The sequence below is a fragment of the Podarcis muralis genome, chromosome 14, assembly GCF_964188315.1.
Source record: "Podarcis muralis chromosome 14, rPodMur119.hap1.1, whole genome shotgun sequence".
Lineage (NCBI taxonomy): Eukaryota > Metazoa > Chordata > Lepidosauria > Squamata > Lacertidae > Podarcis > Podarcis muralis.
In genome coordinates, this window is record NC_135668.1 from 49,381,513 (window position 1) to 49,402,435 (window position 20,923).

Below are 20,923 nucleotides of genomic sequence, written 5' to 3' on the forward strand. Positions count from 1 at the left end.
GGCAGCAAAAAACGCATCCATCTCTCGCGCAAGCTGGCTGCTGGGGAGCCGAGCTCACAATAGCACTTGCCTTGCCAGCTTCTCGGGTGTCTTATTCCTAACCCCCCTCCTTTGCCCCCCCCCGCCCTCGCCTCCTTCCGCTTGGCCTGCATTAATTGGTACCGCGAGGCCCCCGGGCCTGCCAGACGCCCACGACTTCTCACCCCACCCCACTCTTGACACCGCAAGCGCTTTGCAGCCTCCCGTGTGCTATTTGTGTGCAGGCATAAAAATGCACACGGCAAAAATAGGAAACAGGCAGGAAGAAGGAAAGGGGTTTGGGGTTTTTCCCTCCTCCCCTCCCCCTTTTTAAAGTAAAAATAGAATGGATGTTGCAGCCAAGAAGCCAATGTTGCGTAGCCGCTAATGGAGATCAGGGGCATTTTTGCACATTGCAGCAGTGGCACGCTTGGGGGATGCCTCATATAGTGCGGAAGGGGCGCCCAAGGCCTGCATCCCCTTGCAGGCAGGCAGGCATCCATCCTTCTGCTGCATGCTGGTGGAGGGCAGGGCCGGAGGGGAAAGGGGGTGGAGCTGCCTGTGGCTCTTCCCTTTGGGCAATTGGCTGTGTTTTCAGCCATGCAAAAGGTGGAGGGTTTTACACCCAGCAATGCCTGCCTTGCCAACCTCTGGCCAGGCGCTAAGCAAGAGGCATTGTCAATGCCCAAGGGCATATTTTGGCCAGGCAAAACCACCCAAGGAGCAGGGCTGGTAAAGGGTTGGCTTGGGGAGAGTTCTGAGGGCCGCATGGAAAGGCTAGAGGGCCAACACAAGTTTGTTCCAATTTACTTTTTCAAGCGTATACTGCAAACATCTTAACTGTACTCTTAAAAACCGCACTATGTGAATTGGCCCATGTCAGTTGCTGTGTCCTTGACTGAAAATTCATCCCAGCTATGGATAAACAAGGGAGGCTCCTTATCTCTAAACTCCAGCCTGCCCCTTCCACCATCTGCTCCATACAAGGAGGCGGTGTGGGAGAATAAAACCACAGAATCGTAGAGTTGGAAGGGACCACAAGGGTCATCTAGTCCAACCCCCTGCAAGGCAGGAATCTTTTGCCCAACATGGGGCTTGAACATAAGACCCTGAGATCAAGAGCCTCATGCTCTACTGACTTGAGCTATCCCAGCTGACAAAAACTACTATCTTACCTTATAGGGTGGTTGTGAGGGTTGCATGTGGGATAAGGTTTATGTAGTGCTTTGAATGCTTAGGAAAAGTGCTGTGCAAATTCAAAGTATTATGACAACGTAGGCATCACAAGGTCGAGAAATGCAAAGATAAAAGGGTGTAGAGATTTAAGCACCACAGTCCTGTGAGGAGCAACTCCTGGCAGAGGCTTTGTGGGGCTGGCTATTCTATGTTCAACTTGTTTAACTTTTCAGAGCAACAATAGAACATATGGAAAAAGGTCTTCACAGAAGCTGCACGCACACACAAATTAATCTGAAGGGGAAATTTATGACAGACAGAATAGTCTGACTCTATGCTTGAATAACAATATGGAGAGGGGTGCTGTGAGTGCCACCGCCCTTACTTTCAACTACTTTTTAAAAAGTTGTGTGTGTGTGTGTGTGTGTGTGTGTGTGTGTGTGTGTGTACTGGCTTGGTTAAAACGGGGGAAGGAATTGGCAGAGGGGCTTGCAGATTTCATTAAGCCCCTTCTCCAAATTAATGGGTTCACACATTCTATGGGAAGGGAAAACAAAGGAAGAAGGGCATTCTGATTCTCCTTGTTTTAAAAGTTTGTTTTTTTTTTTGAAAAAAAGCTTTGAGGCCCATGCCTTTGTGGAAGTCGGTGGAATTCCAGGTGGCCTGTAGCTTTTGTCAGATTTGCAGAGGGGAGTGTGTGTGTGTGTGTGTGTGTGTGTGTGTGTGTGTGTAGGGAGACCCCCACCCCCTGCAAACAGGTCAGGCTCATAACGGCTGCCGTGGGGTGGGAGTCAAGGTGAGGCCTATGCTGGTCGGCTGCTGGACTTCTTTCCTGCCTGAGCTGGCAAGGGAGAGACACCCCTCAGCCTCTCGATTTTCTGTCTCAGGAATGCCTGCCAGCCTGCCTCCCCAGATCCCCATCTGGGTCTCCCTCTCTCCTCCTCCTCCCACAGCACCGTCTGCACCGTCTGCTTCAAATTGCAGATAACCAGGTGCAACCCTTGGCGTGGTGTTGGGAGGGTGGGGAGGAGGAAGGGAGAGAAGGCAGGAAGCCCTCGCCATGGTGATTAAATTATGTCAGAGGCCTGGTCAGTGGTTACTAAGGCAAGACAAAAGGCCTTTGCTCCAAAAGGCTGTCTCCTGTTTCCGTGACGGTGGGGAAGGAGGAGGAGGAGGAGGAGGAGGAATAGGACGTGGCAGGAACTGCAGCAGGCGGTGTGAAGGAATGGCGTCCGCCTCTCCACAGCCGTGGCTCCCCGTCCTGACAGGGATGGGAGGCGAGAGAGGGTGTTGCTTGCAAACACAAGCTGCCGAGAGGAATACTGCAAACGCCGCTGGCGTCGGGCATGCAAACCCGCTCCGGAGAGGCAGACAGGCGTGTTTGGGGAGCTGGCTGTGATGTGGGTAACAGCCACCCAAAGACTTCTGGGTGCTGGCCTTAGCGCCACGGAGGCCTAATCCTGATGGCTGGCTGGCAGGCAGCCTCAAGCCAAAGAGGAAGGCAGCCTTTGGAGCTGAGAGGTGCCTGAGCTCCCCTTGGCCCAGAGGGTTGCTGCTACTTGCTTTGCCCAAAGTAGTTTCCGGCTGCTCGGACTGAGAGCGCAGGGTTTGAACACGCGCAGAGTTCCCTCCACCCCGCAACCCTAATACTAGAACTCTGAATCACCGAGCGAACTTGATGGGAAGGATATTCAGGGAGGATGAAAGAAAGGAGGTCTTTCCGCGAGGCATGATTAAGTCACGGCGTTTGCCATAACAGGATGTGGACTGGCTTAGACAGGTTTAGAAAGGGGATTAGACAAATTTGTGGAGGAGGAGGAGGAGATTAAAAAAAAAAATTGGGACAGATTTATCAATCTGCATACACAATGTACCTTTAGAGCACATTATTTCCCTCAAGGAATTCTGGGTGCTGTAGTTTCCCCCTCACAGAGAATTCCCATCAACCTCAAACTACAGAATTCTTTAGAGGTGCAAAAATGTGCTTTGAAGGTGCTTTAAAGATATACTGCGTATGCAGCCTTAGTCATGTTGCTAATACAGAGCCCTCATAGTCAGAAGCATATCCCCAAAAACCAGTTTCTAGGCTGCGACAGTGGGAAGATACTACTTCCATTCTCTGCTCGAGGGCTTCCCAGAGGCTTCTGGTTCACCACTCCTGGAAAGTGCAGTTAGAAGGACCTTTGTCCTAATGCTGAAGAACCGCTCGCATTTTCTTTGTCCTGAGCAGAACAAGACAGAGTGTGTGGTGTTTATTTTAAAGCGTCTAGGGGCAGAGACCCTGCACAGTGCCTCCTTTCCCGAAAGGAAGCAGTTTCCAAAACACATCAGTTTCAAGGGCAGGAGTGCTTTGAGCACATGCAAAGTGCACCCCTCTTCCAACTTTAAAAAAACACACCAAATTCTTAGGGAGAGTGGAAAAACAAATGCAAATGTTAACATGCAAACCCACACAGCCCGGGCACACACATTTTTACATCCTTCTGTTCTGGCAGCCAGCCAGCCAGGAGGATGAAATTGTGGTCAAGCCAGCCTGATCGTCTCCGGTCATGCGGAGGGTTTGAGAAGGCGCTGGGCTATGTGTCATATGGTGCACCCCTTCCTTTGGGGGCTCTGGAAGGCTCACCTAGGGGCAGTGGCTGTGCTCCAGGAAGCTGAACCTAGTGGTTCGCCAGCTGTTTAATTTATCACAATACCCCAGAGCGGTTTTAGGTTGGAGGCACTGTAGGGAATTCAATGGGTAGCCAGGCCCAGCTGCCTGGGGCTGTTTGGAGTGATTAGCCAGGGGGGAAAATAGAATAAATTAAGGGAAACCCAGGGCAGGCATCAGCCATGGGACCTGCCAGGGTGCTGGGATCCTGACTGCTGCCAGGAGATGCCAGGTGCCGCTGCCAGCTCTGGCCAGGTGGCAGCTCCAATTGCCTGGATAGGGAAGATAGCAGCACGGCCCCTGCTGCCAGCATGTGTGTCCCTGCATATAAAGCACCCAGAGAGAGACACATCAGACTCCTCTGCCAACGTAACCCTTTCTGTGCAGAGGAAAGCAAAACGCTGCAAACCTATTCCCTGCGTTCCTGGGAGGAAGGGGCATTTGGAACAGGCAGGATCTGCCTTCTACCAGCTGAGCACCGTTTACACTAGAGATGGGCAAACTTCAGCTTCTCATTTCCCCAATCTTATGTTCAGTTATGCACATTTCCACACAAGTTTGCCATTTTTTTAAAATTAAAAAAAACACACCAAGTCTTCATGAAAAGTCACCAGGGTTTGAATGTGAATTACTCCTAACACTTTTTTTAGAAAATTGTGATTTCCCTAAGTTTACACACACAAATGGGGGGCGATTACTGGTTTGTTTGTTTTTCTTATTGTTTTTAGTATGTATTTAGTGTTGTTTTTAATCTTGTATTTCTGTGTTGTGAACTTCCCTGAGATCTACAGATGGAGGGCGGTATACAAATTTAATGACTAATAATAAAAACTGAGAAATAACTCACAGTCTTGCAAGGCAATATCACAAACAAAACATATGTTTTTGTAGGCAGTTTTCCCCTAGTGTACACGCTAGTAGGCAATTTCTCCCACTATAATGTATTTTTGTAAGTTTTTTCGCGAGCATTTCTATGCACACCTTTCCTTACTATGTTACTACTATGTTCATTTTTGTACACGTTACTTGGCTGGAGAACCGCAATGCAAAATTTGGAGAGGCGTGAATTCCAAAGGCAGCTCTGTCTTGGTTCAGTTTGTGTGTATTGTTTGGGTAGTGCAAAAGGTAGTTTCACCTTTAAAAGGTAAACTGAATCTTTTTTTCTACCCCATCCTTACACTACGCAGACTCTGACTGGCAGCAGGCATCCAGGATTTCAGACAGGGATCTCTCCCAGCCATACCTGGAAATGCTAGAGTTGAACCTGAGACCTTCTGCATATAAAACAGCAGCTTTATCACTGAGCCATTCAGTGCGCTACTCAATGGAACTTACTACTGTGTAGACTTGTATAGGATTGTGAATTTGAACAGAGAGGGATAGAGAAATTACAAAATGGAAATTCTACTCAGCCTTGTCCCTGACTTCTGGGATTTCAACTGGCAATGCCTACAGAGTTTCCCCAAGGCAATCTTTGCAAATTTAAGGACTAGAAACTTGTTTGTTGTTGTTTTTTTAAAGGAAGGGCAGGGGAGAAGAAAGGTAAGCAATCTAAGCACCTAAGAGGTTGTTGATTTCTGCATCTAGTACAACTTTGTGTAGAATCTCAAGCGCAGAAACTCACCCCCTGGGCCACAGAACAGAGAACCTGATTTGCACACAGAAAACTTCAGATTCAAATTCCGGGTGTATCTGTTTCTAAAAAGCTTGGAATTGAGAAGGCATCGTTGCCAGAGTGCCTCTGCCAGCCAGTTGACCATCCTCAGTTTTGCTGACTTACGCTGGTCTGATTTAGTGGAAGGCAGCTCCTGATGGCCACAGCCAGGAGTGCAGAGAGCAACAAACCCCCAGAGATTTCCCCTTGTTCCTGAAGGTCCGCTCACCTACCTTATGTCTAGGGCAGTTCAGCAAGAAGGTCTCTTCACTTAACAAACAACCTGCAAACAGAGCAGAGGAGCAGCAGTGAATGGGGATCCCTGTCTTGCACTCGAAACTCATCGCATCCATTAGGGGCCAGTGTTTCTTTCCCTGTTTTACCTTCCCTCCCAATCTTCTCTGCTAACTTGGCCTCTCATGCACAACTCTTAAAAGCATGCTTTTCAGCCCTCAAAACCAGGCCCCTTCAAGCAAAAAGGGTGGGGCCGAGATTGCAATTTCTCCCCACTCCAATCCGTTTTGTTACTGAACCCTGAGTGCGTTTCAGCCATCTTTCTATTGTGATGATCAACGGCTGCATTCTCTCCCTTGGCAAACCAAGAGTGGTGGCCGGGGCAGATGATAATAATAGTAATAATAAATTTTATTTATACCCTGCCCTCCCCAGCCAAGACCGTGCTCAGGGCGGCTAACACCCAAAATAAAACAATTGATTGAAATACAACTTAAAAAACAAGATTGAAATACAACATTAAAACAATAAAATGCAGCCTCATTTCAGTAGAAACTCAAATAAAAAACTTTTTGGGGGATGAAAACGTCAAGTCTTCACCAAGGCTAACTATCCAGACTGGTCCTACACGGGCCAGAAAAAAGCCAGGGAAGTCCCCAAATAGGAGTTCCATCACAGAAGGAGAAAGGAAAAAAGAAAAAGGGGGAGGGAATCAAATTGGCTCCAAGCCAAAGGCCAGGCGGAACAACTCTGTCTTACAGGCCCTGTGGAAAGAAATCAGAGCCTGCAGGGCCCTGGTCTCATGAGACAGAGCGTTCCACCAGGCCGGGGCCAGTGCTGAAAAGGCCCTGGCTCTGGTTGAAGCTAATCTAACTTCCTTAGGGCCCGGGACCTCTAGGGTGTTGCTATTTATGGACCTTAAGGTCCTCTGTGGGAGGATAGATGACATCCTGCATCCTGCAGAACAGCAGCGACCAACAGCTGGTTTGGGAGCAACATCTGGGGCACAGCCCGGCCTGCGACAGGTCGCACCAGGGGCACCACTCCAATTTTCAATGTCCCCCCCTTTTTTTAAAAAAAGGGGGATTGTTGTCTTTTTTTTAAGAAGAGAGAGAGAGAATTCAGATAACCCTATCTTGGTATAGTATGCCCAGATGTGAATTAGCATTGTGGGTGCATGCAATCCACGCCACCCGTTTGTGCAAGTCAAGAAACATGCGGGGAATTCTTCCAATAACTATAGCAGGGGTCACTAACGTGCTGCCTTCAGGATGTTGTGGTGGCTAGTTCCCATCAGTCCCAGCCAGCATGCCCAATGGTCAGGGATGATGGGAGTTGTAGTCCAGCAGTATCTGGAGGGCCCCACATTGGCTACATCTGAACTACAGACCCCCACCCCCCATTTTGTTTGAAACAGGAAACGATGGTTAATGGCTTTGGGACAAGCCAAGATGTGAATCTGTGCTTTGAAGATGCCTTAATATCCTGGGACTTGTTCCAAAGCCATTAACTGGAGTTTCTTGATTTGGGTGCAGTGGGAAACCGTAGTTAATTGAGAAGTTTGTTTGCTGCAGCCACACCTGCAAGGCTCATTTATAGCCGAGATCCAGGAGAGTAAGAGGCAAAGTTGGCCAAAATTTTTAAAAATGCATCACATGTTGCAGGTTTAGATGTTGACACATGATGCTCAAGGTCTGAGGTCAGGATTTATCCAACATTTATACATATATATATAAAACAATGAATAGGAGTTGTGGGGTGGTGTTGACTGTATTTTCCTGAATTTCCTCCTCTTCAAGTTGCTGTTTGCACTGAAAAAAGGTGTGTGTCAGGTACAATGGAACCTCGAAAGCCGAACGCCTGTAATCTCAACTGTTTCGGCTCCCGAACGATTGAAAACCGGAAGTGACTGTTCCGGCATTTGAATGATTTTCGGAAGTGTGACTTCCAGTGTGACTTCCTCAGCTTCCAATTGGCTGGAGCGTCCTGCAGCCAATCGGAAGCCGCACCTTGGAAGTTGAACATTTTGGAAGTCGAACGGACTTCCAGAATGGATTCCGTTAGACTTCCAAGATACGGCTGTATTTTTTTTCTAATTGAAGAAGTTTCCTTAGCTGCGAGTGTGTTCTATAGTAGACAAAAGGTGAAGTACTTCCATCTTCCCCTGCCCCAGGACCTGACATGTGATGCAAAATCTGTTGCCCCCAGTGGGAATCTTACCTGTATCAATGGCACATATGTAGTGAAAGGTTTGGGCACACCCCTTATGGCAGCAGCCAATGGTTGCTCCTACTTGCTGACAACTGGAGCATCTCTGGGGTCAGCAGGCGAGGGGAAGAAAAAGGGAAAAAAGAGGACCCCATGAGATCTAGCGTCATGGCTGTTTGTTTTTCACAAAGGTAGCTTTAGTTAGCAACTTCCGTTTCAGCAGGGAGGTCATCCTTAGGCCACATCCTTCCCCGTTGCTTGCGGGAAGGTGGAGCTTGTTAGTTGTGCCCCCATACAGTTCTCCCTGCCCCAATCGCACACACATTTCTATATTCTCTCAAGAGGGAGTGCTGCTGCTCACCCTGCCGCTGTGGGACAGAAAGTGCATTTTATTACGCAGCCCTAGCCTGTCGTAGGTGGTTAGCCCCCATATGAACGACAGCAACACTTATCCCAACACTAATGCCACAATTTTATGTGTGTTGCATCACTGTGACCCCTTTTCTGCTTCTCACGACCATTTCCCTCCTCCCTTGCCCTTGATGCTGTTTGTTTTGATATGGATAGCTCCGTTGGTTAGAGTAGGCATAGGCAAACTCGGCCCTCCAGATGTTTTGGGACTACAACTCCCATCATCCCTGACCACTGGTCCTGTTAGCTGAGGATGATGGGTGTTGTAGTCCCAAAACATCTGGAGGGCCGAGTTTGCCTTTGCCTGGGTTAGAGCATGGTGCTGGTCATGCCAAGGGTGCAGGTTCGATCCCTGTATGGGATGGCTGCCTACTCCTGCATTGCAGAGGGTTGGACTCGATGATCCTCAGAATCCCCCAAAACTCTACGGTTCTATGAATGATGTAATATATGTTGTTGTTGTTTGCTGATCAAGTCGCACGATGATGTCATACACACTCAGAATCAAAATTTACATGGGTCCCTGCAGAGAATCAGAAGGTGGGAAACAGTAACTGAGAAACAGGCCTAGACCTGGAAACAAAACAAGATGATGCTAGCCAGCACTGCAGCAACACAGCCCAATAATACATTTTGCAACCTGGAATGCAGACCAATTGGTACCCAACCAGCCATCTCAATGTATCATTCAGGTCCCAGTTCCTGCCTTCATCTATCCCCCCACAGGTCACTTCACCTTGCGGCCTAGTGGTGATAGATAATGAACATTCAGCCCAGCCTCTATGCACAAACCTCCCTATTGAAATAAATTTTGTCTCTGTCAAATCTGTGCATGCTCAGAGCTCTTGGTCACGAGAATCGGAGGTTAAGATCACATACTGTTCTCCTACCGGGCTTAAGGTGACCATCGTTTGCGCAGCAGAGAGGATTCTGCAAAGCATGTAAGCATTCTCATATGCTACTGCTGAGCCAGGTTCAAGGTCCTCGTATCAATCTACAAAGCCCTGAACAGCTCAGGTCTAGGGAACCTCAAAGGCCGCCTGAACTGTTGTATCCCAGCTCCATCACTGAGATCACCTGCAGGAGCATCGTTGGTCATCCTCTAGGCAGGTAAGGCTCATTTGAAAGTGTCCTTCAGTGTCCTTGGACGAGTCTTGTGGAATAATGCTCTGCCAAGAGCGGTTCAGCAGCCACCTTCTGTTTCTACTTTCAGTAGAAAACGGCTGAAAACTTTTCCATTCCATCAGTCCCATGCAGGCAACGAAGAATTCATCTTTCCAGAACAGCTGTTTTGCAGTTTTAAATTTTGTAAAATGGCATTTATTGCAGGGTTTTATGTACAACTGTTGTAAACAGCTCTGATTCCTTAAGAAATAAATTCCGGCCATTGCAAGTCCTACTGCATTCACATTGCATGCCTGACGGGAAGAAGGTGAGCTGCAAGCCTGAACAGCGAAAACATCCAAGGGGTTGTTACCTTGGAATAAGCAAACTTCCATGTGTGCAAGCAAGCAGGGGCACTGCAAGGTATGTAGAAGGACCTGGAAGGGCACACGACCACAACACATAAATGTGTGCAGTGCCTGTGGGCAAATGAAGATGGAGGCTGGATGGGGCCTTGTTGGCTCTGCACTTTGCAGCAGGCTCAGCTACCCAGTAAGCAAAGAAAAAAAGGGTTTTTTTAAGTTTATTAAAAAAGCAGTGGGGGAAGGGGCATAGATTTGAGGCTTACAAAGAAAACCCGAACCTTGACGTGCCTTTAATAATATTCCTGAATAGAAGATAATGCCACAGGTTTCAGCTAGAACCACCTGCTTGACTCACTCACAGGTCGTTGAGTTCCTTATGGACATAGGCCACATCTGCACAATCGATTTAAAGAGCTTGGCTTCCCCCAAAGAATTCTGGGAGCTGTAGTTTAAGGATACCGGGGAGAACAACTCCAGTTCCCAGAATTCTCTGGGGGAGCAATGCATTTTAAATGTATGGTGTCGATGTGCTTCAGCACTGTTGGTGGGGCAGGAGGGTCTCTTGGTGCGCATGGCAGGCTAGGCTATCTCTAGCACCTCGCCGCTGCTGCTCTGCCCCGTAACATCTGCCACCTTGAGGCAGCTGCCTTAGCCTGCCTAGTGGTAGGGAAGGCCCTGGTCTTGCTGATGTTTCTTTTTCACTTTGCCATTGCTTCAGATTCCTCTGAGGTTTTCGGTAATGCTTTGGCTTTTCTAAATGTATGCATGCAGCACTAGGAAGTGCTTTTTGAGAGGATAATAATAAGAATAATAATAATTTATTTGTACCCTGCCCATTTGCCTGGGTTGCCCCAGCCACTCTGGGCAGCTTCCAACATATATAAAAACATGATAAAACATTAAAAAGCTTCCCTATACCTTCAGATGTCTTTTAAAGGTTGTATAGTTACTTATCCCCTTGACATCCGATGGGAGGGTTTTCCGAAGGGTGGGCACCACTACCGGGGAGGCCCTCTACCTGGCTGTATGAAAAGTTTGCCTTGAAGAAGTAGCCTCTGTCCTCTGCTCCTAAGGTATCCCAGTCTTTTGAAGGCCACGTGACCTTGAGGTTCAAGAAGCGCCTGAGGTGTCACAAGAGTTTCTACCTGACAAGGTGGAGTGCTCATTTGTAGGGTTAGAAGTAGACTTCTTCCGGAAGAGTCAGAAATCAGGAAGACCAAAATTTTAACAAGGAATGGGAAAAAATTGTAACTTATCTTAAAGACCATTGTATACAGTTAAAATTGTTAGTAGGACTGGAATATCACTTGTAGTCTGAGGTTGATTTTTGGATACAATGGAGATATAAAAGATTTGGATCATCATAAAAGATGCGGGAGGAAATGATTAATAACAGGACCCGCAAAGGGGAGGATGGAAGTTCAAGCGATTCCTTGGTATCTTGTTTTATGATTTTTGTTTGATATATCTCTGTAAAATTTTAATTTGAAAAACCAAATAAATTAAAAAGAAGTAGAACCAGATGTCAGATCTAGAAGCAGATCTAGAAGGGGGGAGGCAAGCTTTCTAGGTTTCCAATCAACTTAGGACAGAATGTGGGACTTGGTGGAACTTTAGCTTGAACTAAAAGAGACAAGCCTTGTGTTCTTATGTTCTCACACCGGGAGGCTACACCTCCCATTTAAGAGTAGCCATGAAACATCCTGGTGTTAGAACCATAAGGCTCATAATCTAGAATCCACTAAACCTGGAGTGGAACGCTGGAGTGGCAGGCTGCAGAATAAGCAATCCCATATTCTCTCCCATGAGAAGTTAGACTGGCTCCCTCTCGGTTATCTTTCTGCCGGCGGCCTAAGACCCTCCTGTTCAGACAGGTCTTTGAAAACTTAGGTGCAGGTGATGCTGATCGCTGGTCTGCTGTCAGCTCAGGCTGGATTTTAATGCCAGTTCTAAACGTGTTTTAACTATTGCTCTTATCTAGTTCATGTTTATTATGTTGAACTCTACAATGATGCTTTTAGATGCTGCAAGCCTCCTTGAATCCCAACTTGGGAGAAAGCCAGGATATAAATACATTTAAATCATCATCATCATCCACTGCATGACTTACTAGCACCATGTGTGAACCAAGTTCTTGAAGATGAAACCATTTGAATTAAATGGAAACCAAACAAAGACTGCAAGGACAGGTCACTGCCAGCCCAAGGGAACAAGATGCAGTGGGCACAGAATGTTGAAGGGCTGCTGGGAGAGGAAGGAAAGGGACGACTGGGCAAAAGGGGGATGGAATGGAGTATCCTGGACAGGGACACTTCAAGCTGCAGCCTGTTGTTGAAGGCCCCACTTGTCCGTAATTTCCTGAACCGCAGCATCTCTGGTAAAGACTGTCTGATTTTTCTCAGATTCTGCTCACCAGCCTTTTCACGACGAGTTGAGCGGTACAGCTGCAATACTCAGGAGGTGGGTTGTCGATTTCATGCAAAAATGGTTTGGCAGCAAGCAGGGACAAGGTGGGAGGAGCAAATACTATGTGAGAATGTGCCTGGGAACAGAGGCTAGCAGCAGATAGAATGCAGACTGAGGCTGCGTGAGGACCAAACGTTTAAAGCGCGTGACTTCTGCCCAAGAAAGGGAATTGCAGCTCTGTAAGGGGGAAATGATAGTAGCCAGGATCCCGCGGGGAGAGCCATGCGCTTTAAATGTACGGTGCATGCACAGAATGAGAACGCAAGCCAAACCGCTTCTGGGAATGTGCTGGACCACAACACGATGTTGGCCGGTGGTGGGTGAAATGGCAAGGGAAGAAGATATCCAAGGTTCCTGATCGAAAGGCTGGGAGATTATCCAGCCAAACGGCCTGGACAAAGGTCAACTCTTAAGAGAGCTCACAGATCACAGAATGGGAAGGTACCACAAGGGCCATCTAGTCCAACCCCCTGCAATGCAGGGACCTTTTGGCCAATGTGGGGTTTGAACCCACGACCCAGGGATTAAGAGATGCATGGCTGCTGTGGATGCCAAGGAACCTCATGTCCTCTTCTCCCCAGTAAACAAAGCTGTATGGCACCATGGTAACCTGGTCCTTCTTCCCAATCCTTTGCCTTCTGCTCCCCTGCAGACAGAGGACTTCTGAGTGTGATGACATTGCCTCCTGTTGCCTCCTCTTTCCATCAGACACAGGGGTCCTGCTCTGGGTGCCAACCGCAGATCCCTCAGAACATCTCACTTGGCTTTCATAAGTAGAGGAAGGCAGGAAGGGGATGAGGCCACGCAGCAAAACCCCCAAATGGCATCTTCCCAGCAGCAGCAACATATCACTGTTTGGATACTAGGAAAATGAGGATGCCCTGTTGTACAATGGATAATTGGCACACAGATTTCACTGACCCAAGCTAGCCTGAGCGGCTTTTGTATGAATGAAAGGAATGCACAGAACGTAGAGCTGCCAGGAGCTGGTAACCATGCAGGCTAAATGGAACTTCCATGTACAAGGGAAGTATACCCCTGTATACCAAATGCTGGGGACAAGCAGCACAGAGAAGGCGGTCGTTTTTAAGGCCCACGTTTGTGCTTTCCAGGTGCATTAGCCGCTGCAAAGGTCTTTGGGCAGCAGCCCATAAATATAGTAACCGGATCATCACTGGCGGTGACTCGAAACTGAATGCAGGGGAAGCCTCTGGGGGTGTCATTGTCGGAGTAACCATATTTCTTAAACACAAACAGCAACACAGGGAGTCATAGATTGCTCTGCTCAAAATGGCGCCAGGCTCCATCTTATGCTGGGACGCAATATTCGCGTCAAGGGTTGGGGGGAAACGCTTGTTGCAAACACACGGACCCTGTTCCTCCCCAGCATGCTGCTCCCGCTAAGCAGTGGGTATCAAAAGGGGCACATCTACTCTGCGGGTAGCAAGAAACCAGGCCCCATTGTCTGCTGGGAAAAGATGGGGAACTACCCAAGGCAAATGTGGAGACCCCTGGCATTTGATCTGATGAAGAAGCGTTCCCCTTACCCAGGCATGACAACAAACCTCTTCATCCCAGGCATGAAAATTAACCTGACTGAAAGTAGACTGAACGGCAAAAGCAGCCAAGGGCCCTGCAACCCTCTAGGACTAATTTACAGTTGGCCAAGAGGCAGCACTGGGGTGAGACAGATCAGACTGTTGACTGGGCTACTTTGCTTCTTCCAGGAAAGGTTTCCCCGTAACTTCCAAGTAGGAACCAAATGCCCAACCAAACACATCCAAATCATACAGCTTTGGCCTCTTGGTTAGGATGCCCTGACCACCTCCCCAGAGCCCTGCAACCCCAAACCTTGTCATTCCTGCTTTTGCAAAGCGGTGTTGGCTTTTGGCGTACGGCAGGCGGTTCTGTTGGCGCCTGTGCCCGTGGCCTTACGCTAAGGGGCGGACTCTTACCACGTCAGCAGCCATCTTTATTGCCTCCTGCAGTCCATAGAGCTTTCCCGCCACCAGGTAAACCCCAGCTGTCCACACAGCGCAGGCCTCATGGACCCAGTGCTCCTGCGTGTCCCCGGCAGGGTCCGGAGGTGGCGGCTCCGCTTTGCCGCATTCGTGCCTCCTGGGCTTCTCGGCGGCTGCGGCTGCTGCTGCTGCCGCCTCCTCTCCCTCTGTCCTCTCATCGCAGCAGTAACAGCTTTGTAGTTTCCTAAACATCCCCCTCGAACTGGAGCGGAGAGCGCTCTGTTTCGCTGAGTCAGCGCCACTGTCCAACCTTGGCGGCTTTCCACCCGGCGTACTAGTTGCACAATTATTATCTGTCGCTTTGAGCAGCCTTTCCGCCGGAGACGGAGGCTCCTCGCCCAGCCCCTCCACTTTGATCTTCTCTTTCAGCCGCGACTTCTTCTTCGGAAGGCAGTCCTCGGGGTAGTACGGCCCGCAGAGGTCCCCCTGGTCCTTGTAGTTGGCCGGGTTCCGGCATAGGCAGCAGACCAGGCAGGTGGCGTTGAGGGCCTTGGAGACCACCGGGCCGAGGTGCATGGTGGACGACAGAGGCAGGGCGGCCCGCGGCTGCTGGAGGGATGCGGCCCCCGAAAGCCCAGCCTGGGCAGACGGAGACGAGGAGGAGCGCTCGCTATTGTGCAGCCGGGCCTCTTCGGCGGGAGAGTTGACGACAGTGCAGGTGGTGACAAACTCATCCTGCTTCTCCACCCGGACGTACGGCGAGAAGGGGGGCGCCCGGCTGTCCGACCGCAGCCGCTTGCACGACACGTACTTGAGCCGGATTTCGGGCTCGGCCGGGCTCAGCAGGGGAGCCTGTTGCGGGTGCCGCCTCTTGGCCCTGCTCTTGCACCTCGAGGGCACACTGGGGGCCTTGCGGCGGCTGAGCCGCTTCCTTTGTCTCTTGGTGTAGCCGTTGTAGTTGGAATGGTTGGCCCGCTGCTTCTGGGCCCTGGTCTGGGCCTGCGAGGACCTCCCCTCGGAGCTCTCGCCGCTGCTGAAGCCTTTGTCCTCGGCCTTTGGCTTCTTCGCCTCCCTTTGTCCCTCCTCGCCTTTCCCTGCTGCCGCCGCCGCCGCAGCCGCCGCCTTTTCTCTGGATGCAAAAAGCAGAGCGGGGCTCAGGTGAGGGCACTTCTCCAGGCTATTTTTGGCCGTTCGGAAGGCCGCCACTTTCCCTTTTCGGTTCCTCTTCTTGGGCAGCAGGCCGGTGCCGCTGGCAGCCATGCCGTCACCGCTGTGCTGCAACGTCTCGGGAGATGAATAGGCCTCACCCTTGAAACAGTTGGAGGACAGTTTCTTACTGTTCATTAGTTTTCCTCTGAAGGATCTGTTGTTCGGGCTTCTGCATAATTGCTCGGCTGCTGGAGCGGCGGGAGCCTTTTGTGACAAGGCCTGGTTTAATGGCCTGGCTTCCCCCGCCGCTGGGGCTACGCCTGCATTCTTTGAGGCCTGCTCCCTCTCCGGTGGCAGGGACGGGCTGAGGGGATTACTGTGGGAGGTGGCGGCAGGGACGGTGAAGGAGACGGTGGCTGTTCGGCAGGCAAACTTTTTCAGGTTGGGAGAGGTGATCTTCTGGACGATGGCTTCCAGCTTCAGGCCCCGGCCTTTCCTTGGGGGAAGCACTTTCGTCTTCATCGCTCCCTGGAAGGCGGCCCGAGAGGTGATCTTGATGCAGACGTCGGGGTTCTCCTTCACCTGAGGGGACTTGAGCACCACTTCGCAGGAGTTCTTAGGGGACAGCTTAGCCTTCGCCTTCTTGGCCAGCGGCATCCTCTTGAACAGGCCGGCAGAAGCTTCCGGCTTCTCGTCCTTCGCGTTGCTGCCGCTGTGACTGTTGCTCCTCAGGACCAAGTTCCTCTTTTTCGCAGGAACCGGAGGGATGAAGGCTGACTTCCTCTTCAGGCTGTGAAGCGGCTGCTCAGACATCTTGCCACCCATTCCAGGCCTGGCTTTCGGGAGGGCCAGCCTTTTGCTCTCCCTCTCAGACCTGCTTTGGGGGCTGACCTTGAAGGAACCGGGGAAGTTGTGGTTTGGCAGAACCTTCTTGGGTGGCTTGCCCTCCTTGAGCCCTGCATCCATGGCGCTCTTCTCTCTCCTCCGCTTGCTGTAGAAGACCTCCTGGGTCCTGGTCCTGGAACGAAGGATCATGGACTGCTGGTCTTTGGCTTCCGTTTCAACGCCATCGGCTTCTTTCGCCTTGTGACCAGAGTCTTCGCTCTGTGCCAAATTTGAGGCTGGTGGGGAAGCAGAGTTGCTGGGCTTTGGAGAAGGTTTGCCATTGGCCTTCCTAGCCTTGAAAGCGGCTCTCTGTTTCAGGACGCACGCTGTCTTCTTGCCTGACTTCTCTTGAGGGGTTGAGGCCTTTGCACCTTCCAAAGGATCTGGCATCCTGGGCTCAGTCAACGCAGTGAACGAGCGGGTACACATCCTCGCGGGCAAGCCTTCTGCTGGAAACCGGGGAGTTTGGCCATGGGCGCTCTTACTTGGCATTTCAATCAGGTTGTTTGGACCTGGGCATTTGCTGGCCACCATGCCAGCTGCCTGGCTGCCCGTGCATGGGCTTGACATGGGTTGGACGGGTTCCTCGCCTCCTGACAGCCTGCAGTGAACCTTCTTACTGCGAAGGCTCTTGCCCCTAGATGTTGGCTCTGAGGTTATTGGCACCTGCTCAAGAGAGGCTTGGTTAGTCACCAGCGAAGCTGCCAGCGTCTCTGCCTTATCTGGAAGGGCGTTTTCACTTCCCGCCACCTCCTCCTCAGGCTTCAAGTGGTGCAGGGAAGATTCGAACCAACTTTTCACTTTTGTCTCTGTGCCAACGGCTGGGCCCAAGAGGATAACGGACTGATCAGATAAGTGCGAAGGAGGAGTGGCACTCTCCTTCTCGGCCGCGTTTGCCATTTCTTCTGCTGAGCCTGGCGTGTCTTGCAGGGAGAGGGCCGGGGCGTTCTCCGCTGGCTTAGGTGTAAAAGCATCATAGGTCAAAGACTTTTGTTCAGAAGCCGCTAGTTCACACAAAGAGGAGTACTCTTCAGGTTCCAAATCGGATTCTTTCAGGTCTGGAGAGGACATCATGGGGAGTTCACTGAAGTCTCCTCCTGAGCAGGACTGCCTGGTGGTGTCTTCCAGCCATCGCTCACTGTCTGCTCTGGTGGCCTCGTCGTAAGTCAGATTCTCTCCCTTGCTTGCCTCCTGCGGCTGATCGAAGCCCTCTGCTTGTTGGGGTGCCTGCTCAGTATCGCAGAGACTCAGGCAGCAAGCATTTTTTTTCTCCTCGGACGTCTCGCTCAGTTTGCCAGAGAACAAACTCTTGGAAATGTCTGACCCCTGGAGGCTCGACCCCAGCTCTTTCCACGTGTCGCTGAGGTTTTCGTCCGGCCAGTCGAAGTTCTCCATGGCGTTTTCAGAACCCACCGAATTGGCCGTGGCATTTGAGTAGCAGCTGAAGCTCGTGGCCTCGGAGCTGGAAGTGGCAGCCGAGATGTTGGGTTTGGAATTGTAGCCCACAGAGCTGGTCGTTTTCAGGGTATTTTTCGTCTCTGCTGTTGTAAACGCCACCTGGGAGTTGTTGTAGACTTCCTCTGTGAAATTCTTCCCGTTATTCCCCCCCAGAGCTTTGTCCAACTTCAAGGGCTCAGCGAGGGCATTGGAGTCCCCCTGATTGGACCACGGACTTTTAACTATGGAATCCAGGCAGGTTCTGTGGTTCTCTAAGTGGAAAGGGGATTTGTCAGGGTCTTTGTTTGGAGCAGGGGGGCTGGCCCAGCCTTTGTCTGCTTTCTCGTTGATAGCATCTTGCAAACCGATGATCTCAGAGGCGAGCTCCTCCTGAGATAGGGCGCTGAGGAGCAGTCTGGGGCAATCCCTCTCGTTGGTCACAAACTTGGTGAAGCTCTCCAGCGGCAAGCTGGTGTGGATGCTTTGGAAAGAATCGTCCGACTTGGTGGACATATCGTCCGGAGAAGTCACCGAGCACGTGGATACGGACTCGGGCTTTGCCTTGGAGTTGCTGTTGACGCGAGCTGGGCTGCGGCTCTGGTTGCAGTAGAGGAAGCTCCTTTCCAGCTGCTCCTCAGATCCACTCAGGTAATCCCCATCCTGGGTTTCAGCGTGGACCGACTGCGGGGTGCTCAGGGGGTCCGAAAGGGGAGTCCCCGCCTGCTCAGCAGAGTAACTGTTGCCTTCGGGGCTGCAGTGCTGACCCTTGAGCTGCTCTGGGGTCCTTGGCGGGTTCTTGATGCCTTTCTTCTGGGGCATTCCCGTGGACTTGGAGAGGAGAAGCTGCTGGACGGTGTTGGAAATGTTTTCGACTTGGGAGGTGAGCGCCGTGAGGCTCTGCAGGCTGAGATCGGACAAGAGGTTCTCGGGGATCTTCTCCTTCGGCATGCTCTTGCAGTTTGCGGGCGGCTGGGCATCTGGGCTCGCCCCGTCGGTCGGCGAAGGGTTCAACAAAGGCATAAAATGGCTATGGTCGGAGAGGCTGGCTGGGAAGTTCCCCGTGCTCAGAGACTGCTGGCTGTATTGGAAATTCTCCAAGTTGGGCATCAATGGGGAAGGCGTCGAACTGTACGAAGGAGACCTACCAACCGAACGAGCTGGGGAATGGCTGGAACTGGGGCTGAATGTTTGGTAATACTGGTCTGGAGTCCGCACAGGGGCATCGGCTTGACAGTAGCTCTGTCCCGGCTGGTTGTAATGTTGGTATTTTGCGAGGTTTTGATAGTGAAGGGCTTCCTGGGCATGGTGTCTTCCTTGCATGGACTGCTGCTGCTGCTGTTGTTGCTGCTGTTGCTGCTGCTGCTGGTCGTAGCTGATTCGGTTAGGCTGGTAGCCATGTATGCCCTGGACCCGCTGCCCAGAGGGCAGGCTGGCGGCATTCCCCAGAGTCCTTTCGTGCTGCGGTGGCGCCGAGGGAGCGTTGCAGCTTTTGTAGGAATGCGCGGCCTGGCTCCCGCTCTGGACGGATGTGTACGTCGAAGAGGCTGGGAACGACTGGGAATGCTGGGTGAAGTGGGCGCCCTGCGGGAAGGACATGGGGGAGGCCACGTCATTCTGGATCTTCTGCCTCGGGAGCTTGGGGTAGGTCAAGGTAGGCTGCTGCTGCTGCTGTTGGAGGTGCAGGGAGTGAGTTCGGAAGGGGAGCTGAGGGGCCTGTTCGTGGTATTGCCTGGTGCCAGAGGAGGCAGCTGTCTTTTTCAACAAGTTCTCCTCATATTTAGCCACCCCTCCTGGCAAGGGCTGCGGAGGCGGAGGCGGCTGTTGCTGCGGTGACCCCCAGGCCTGCAGGCCTTCCTCCCCAGAATAACGGGCTGGATAGGGACTGTTCTCTTGGACAGCGTAATTTGGGAAGGACGCCGGCCGGCCTGGGAGTTGCTGGCTGCGTAGCTGCTTATTCCCCCGGTGATATTTCTCCACGGTGCTGTTCTCCCCGTACCCCTGGTAAGGCAGGGGGGGCTGCGGCGGTGGCGGCTGGGGCTGCTGCTGGCCGTAGTACTCCTTCGCCACCATCCTCTGACGCTCGCAGTGCGGCCCGGCCTGGCTTTGATGCCTGTAATTCTCCAGGCGTGATGAATCTTGCGAAGATGCCGGCTGGTAGTTCTGCTGGTTGCCATGGAAACCACACCTTTCACGGAAGGACTGCATGGCTGGGCCTTGTTATCTGTGCAGAGCGGGGAGAGAGAGAGAGAAAGACAAGGGGGGTTTCAAACAAATGGATTTTCTTCTTCCCTGCTTTCCACCTTTCCACCTTGTATCTCCCCCAGCCCGTCTCCCCTGTTCCCTGTGCTTTAAAAGCAAATAAACAAACACATGAGGCGAATGCTTAAAATTATATATGTACGTGGGTGTGTACATACATAATGGATAGGCAGTATCCATTATACTATACAGATAGCTAGATGGATAGATAGTAAACAACAACAACAAACTGTTCTTTCACAGCTGTAAAAAGCGTTATTCCGGTGCAACGTTCTGACTTTAAAGAAGGGATGAGGAGAGAATGGAGTCTCTCTTGTAACCCACTCCCCAAAAAACCAGGGAGAAAATTTGGCAAAAGGTAAAGCGATCAGCCTCAAGAGAATGATGTGTGTGTGTGTGTGTGTGTGTGTGTGTGTGTGTGTGTGGACTCACAACAGCAGGAGGTGGTGGAACAATCCATACCATTTCATACTGCACCCCTTTTCTGAATGCTCCCCCGGTTAAAAAGCAAGCAACACCCCGAAGGAACAAGCATAGCACACCAGGGACAAAGGCCAGCCCCTGCACGCTGAGCTGGTTTTCTCATTGCAGGGACCTTTTCGTGCACAGGGAACATTTGAAACGCTCCACTTAGAAGTGATGCAGTCCATTTGAGGACCTGGGCAAGGCGATTGGGAAGGTAGCAGCCATCCAGTTGCAGGTGTGCCTAGAGGAAGCCAATTATCTAGATCCCTCCCCAAGTCCCAGGCTAGCGCACCAGAATTATTTTCAGCGGCACAGCTGAGGTTGGTAAAGAGGAGACGCAACTAGGCTTTGCATGCACCAGCAAGCACAGGTCGGTCCCCCATTCCGTGCTCTCTTCGAGTCAATACGAAGTCGGCAGTGGTGTCCTGGCTACGGATGGCGGGGGTAGGGGTGGAGTAAGAAATTTGTTGCTGTTTGCATT

General features: G+C 51.2%; 1 protein-coding gene across 3 annotated transcripts in view; it reads right to left on the reverse strand.

The window, feature by feature from the left end:
* Nucleotides 1–20,923, reverse strand: part of RAI1 (retinoic acid induced 1) — a 212,955-nt gene that overhangs the window by 1,585 nt on the left and 190,447 nt on the right. For 2 of the 3 annotated variants that reach the window (XM_077918679.1, XM_077918680.1), the window contains 3 exons: nt 14,242–19,939; nt 7,953–8,046; nt 2,204–5,781 (listed from right to left, as the gene is read on the reverse strand). In XM_077918679.1, coding sequence (XP_077774805.1) covers nt 5,636–5,781; nt 7,953–8,046; nt 14,242–19,923 — 5,922 coding nt within the window. In that variant the 5' untranslated portion in view covers nt 19,924–19,939 and the 3' untranslated portion in view covers nt 2,204–5,635. Of the gene's footprint in view, nt 1–2,203; nt 5,782–7,952; nt 8,047–14,241; nt 19,940–20,923 lie in introns of those variants that run through there. The other variant, XM_077918681.1, reaches the window with a different exon arrangement.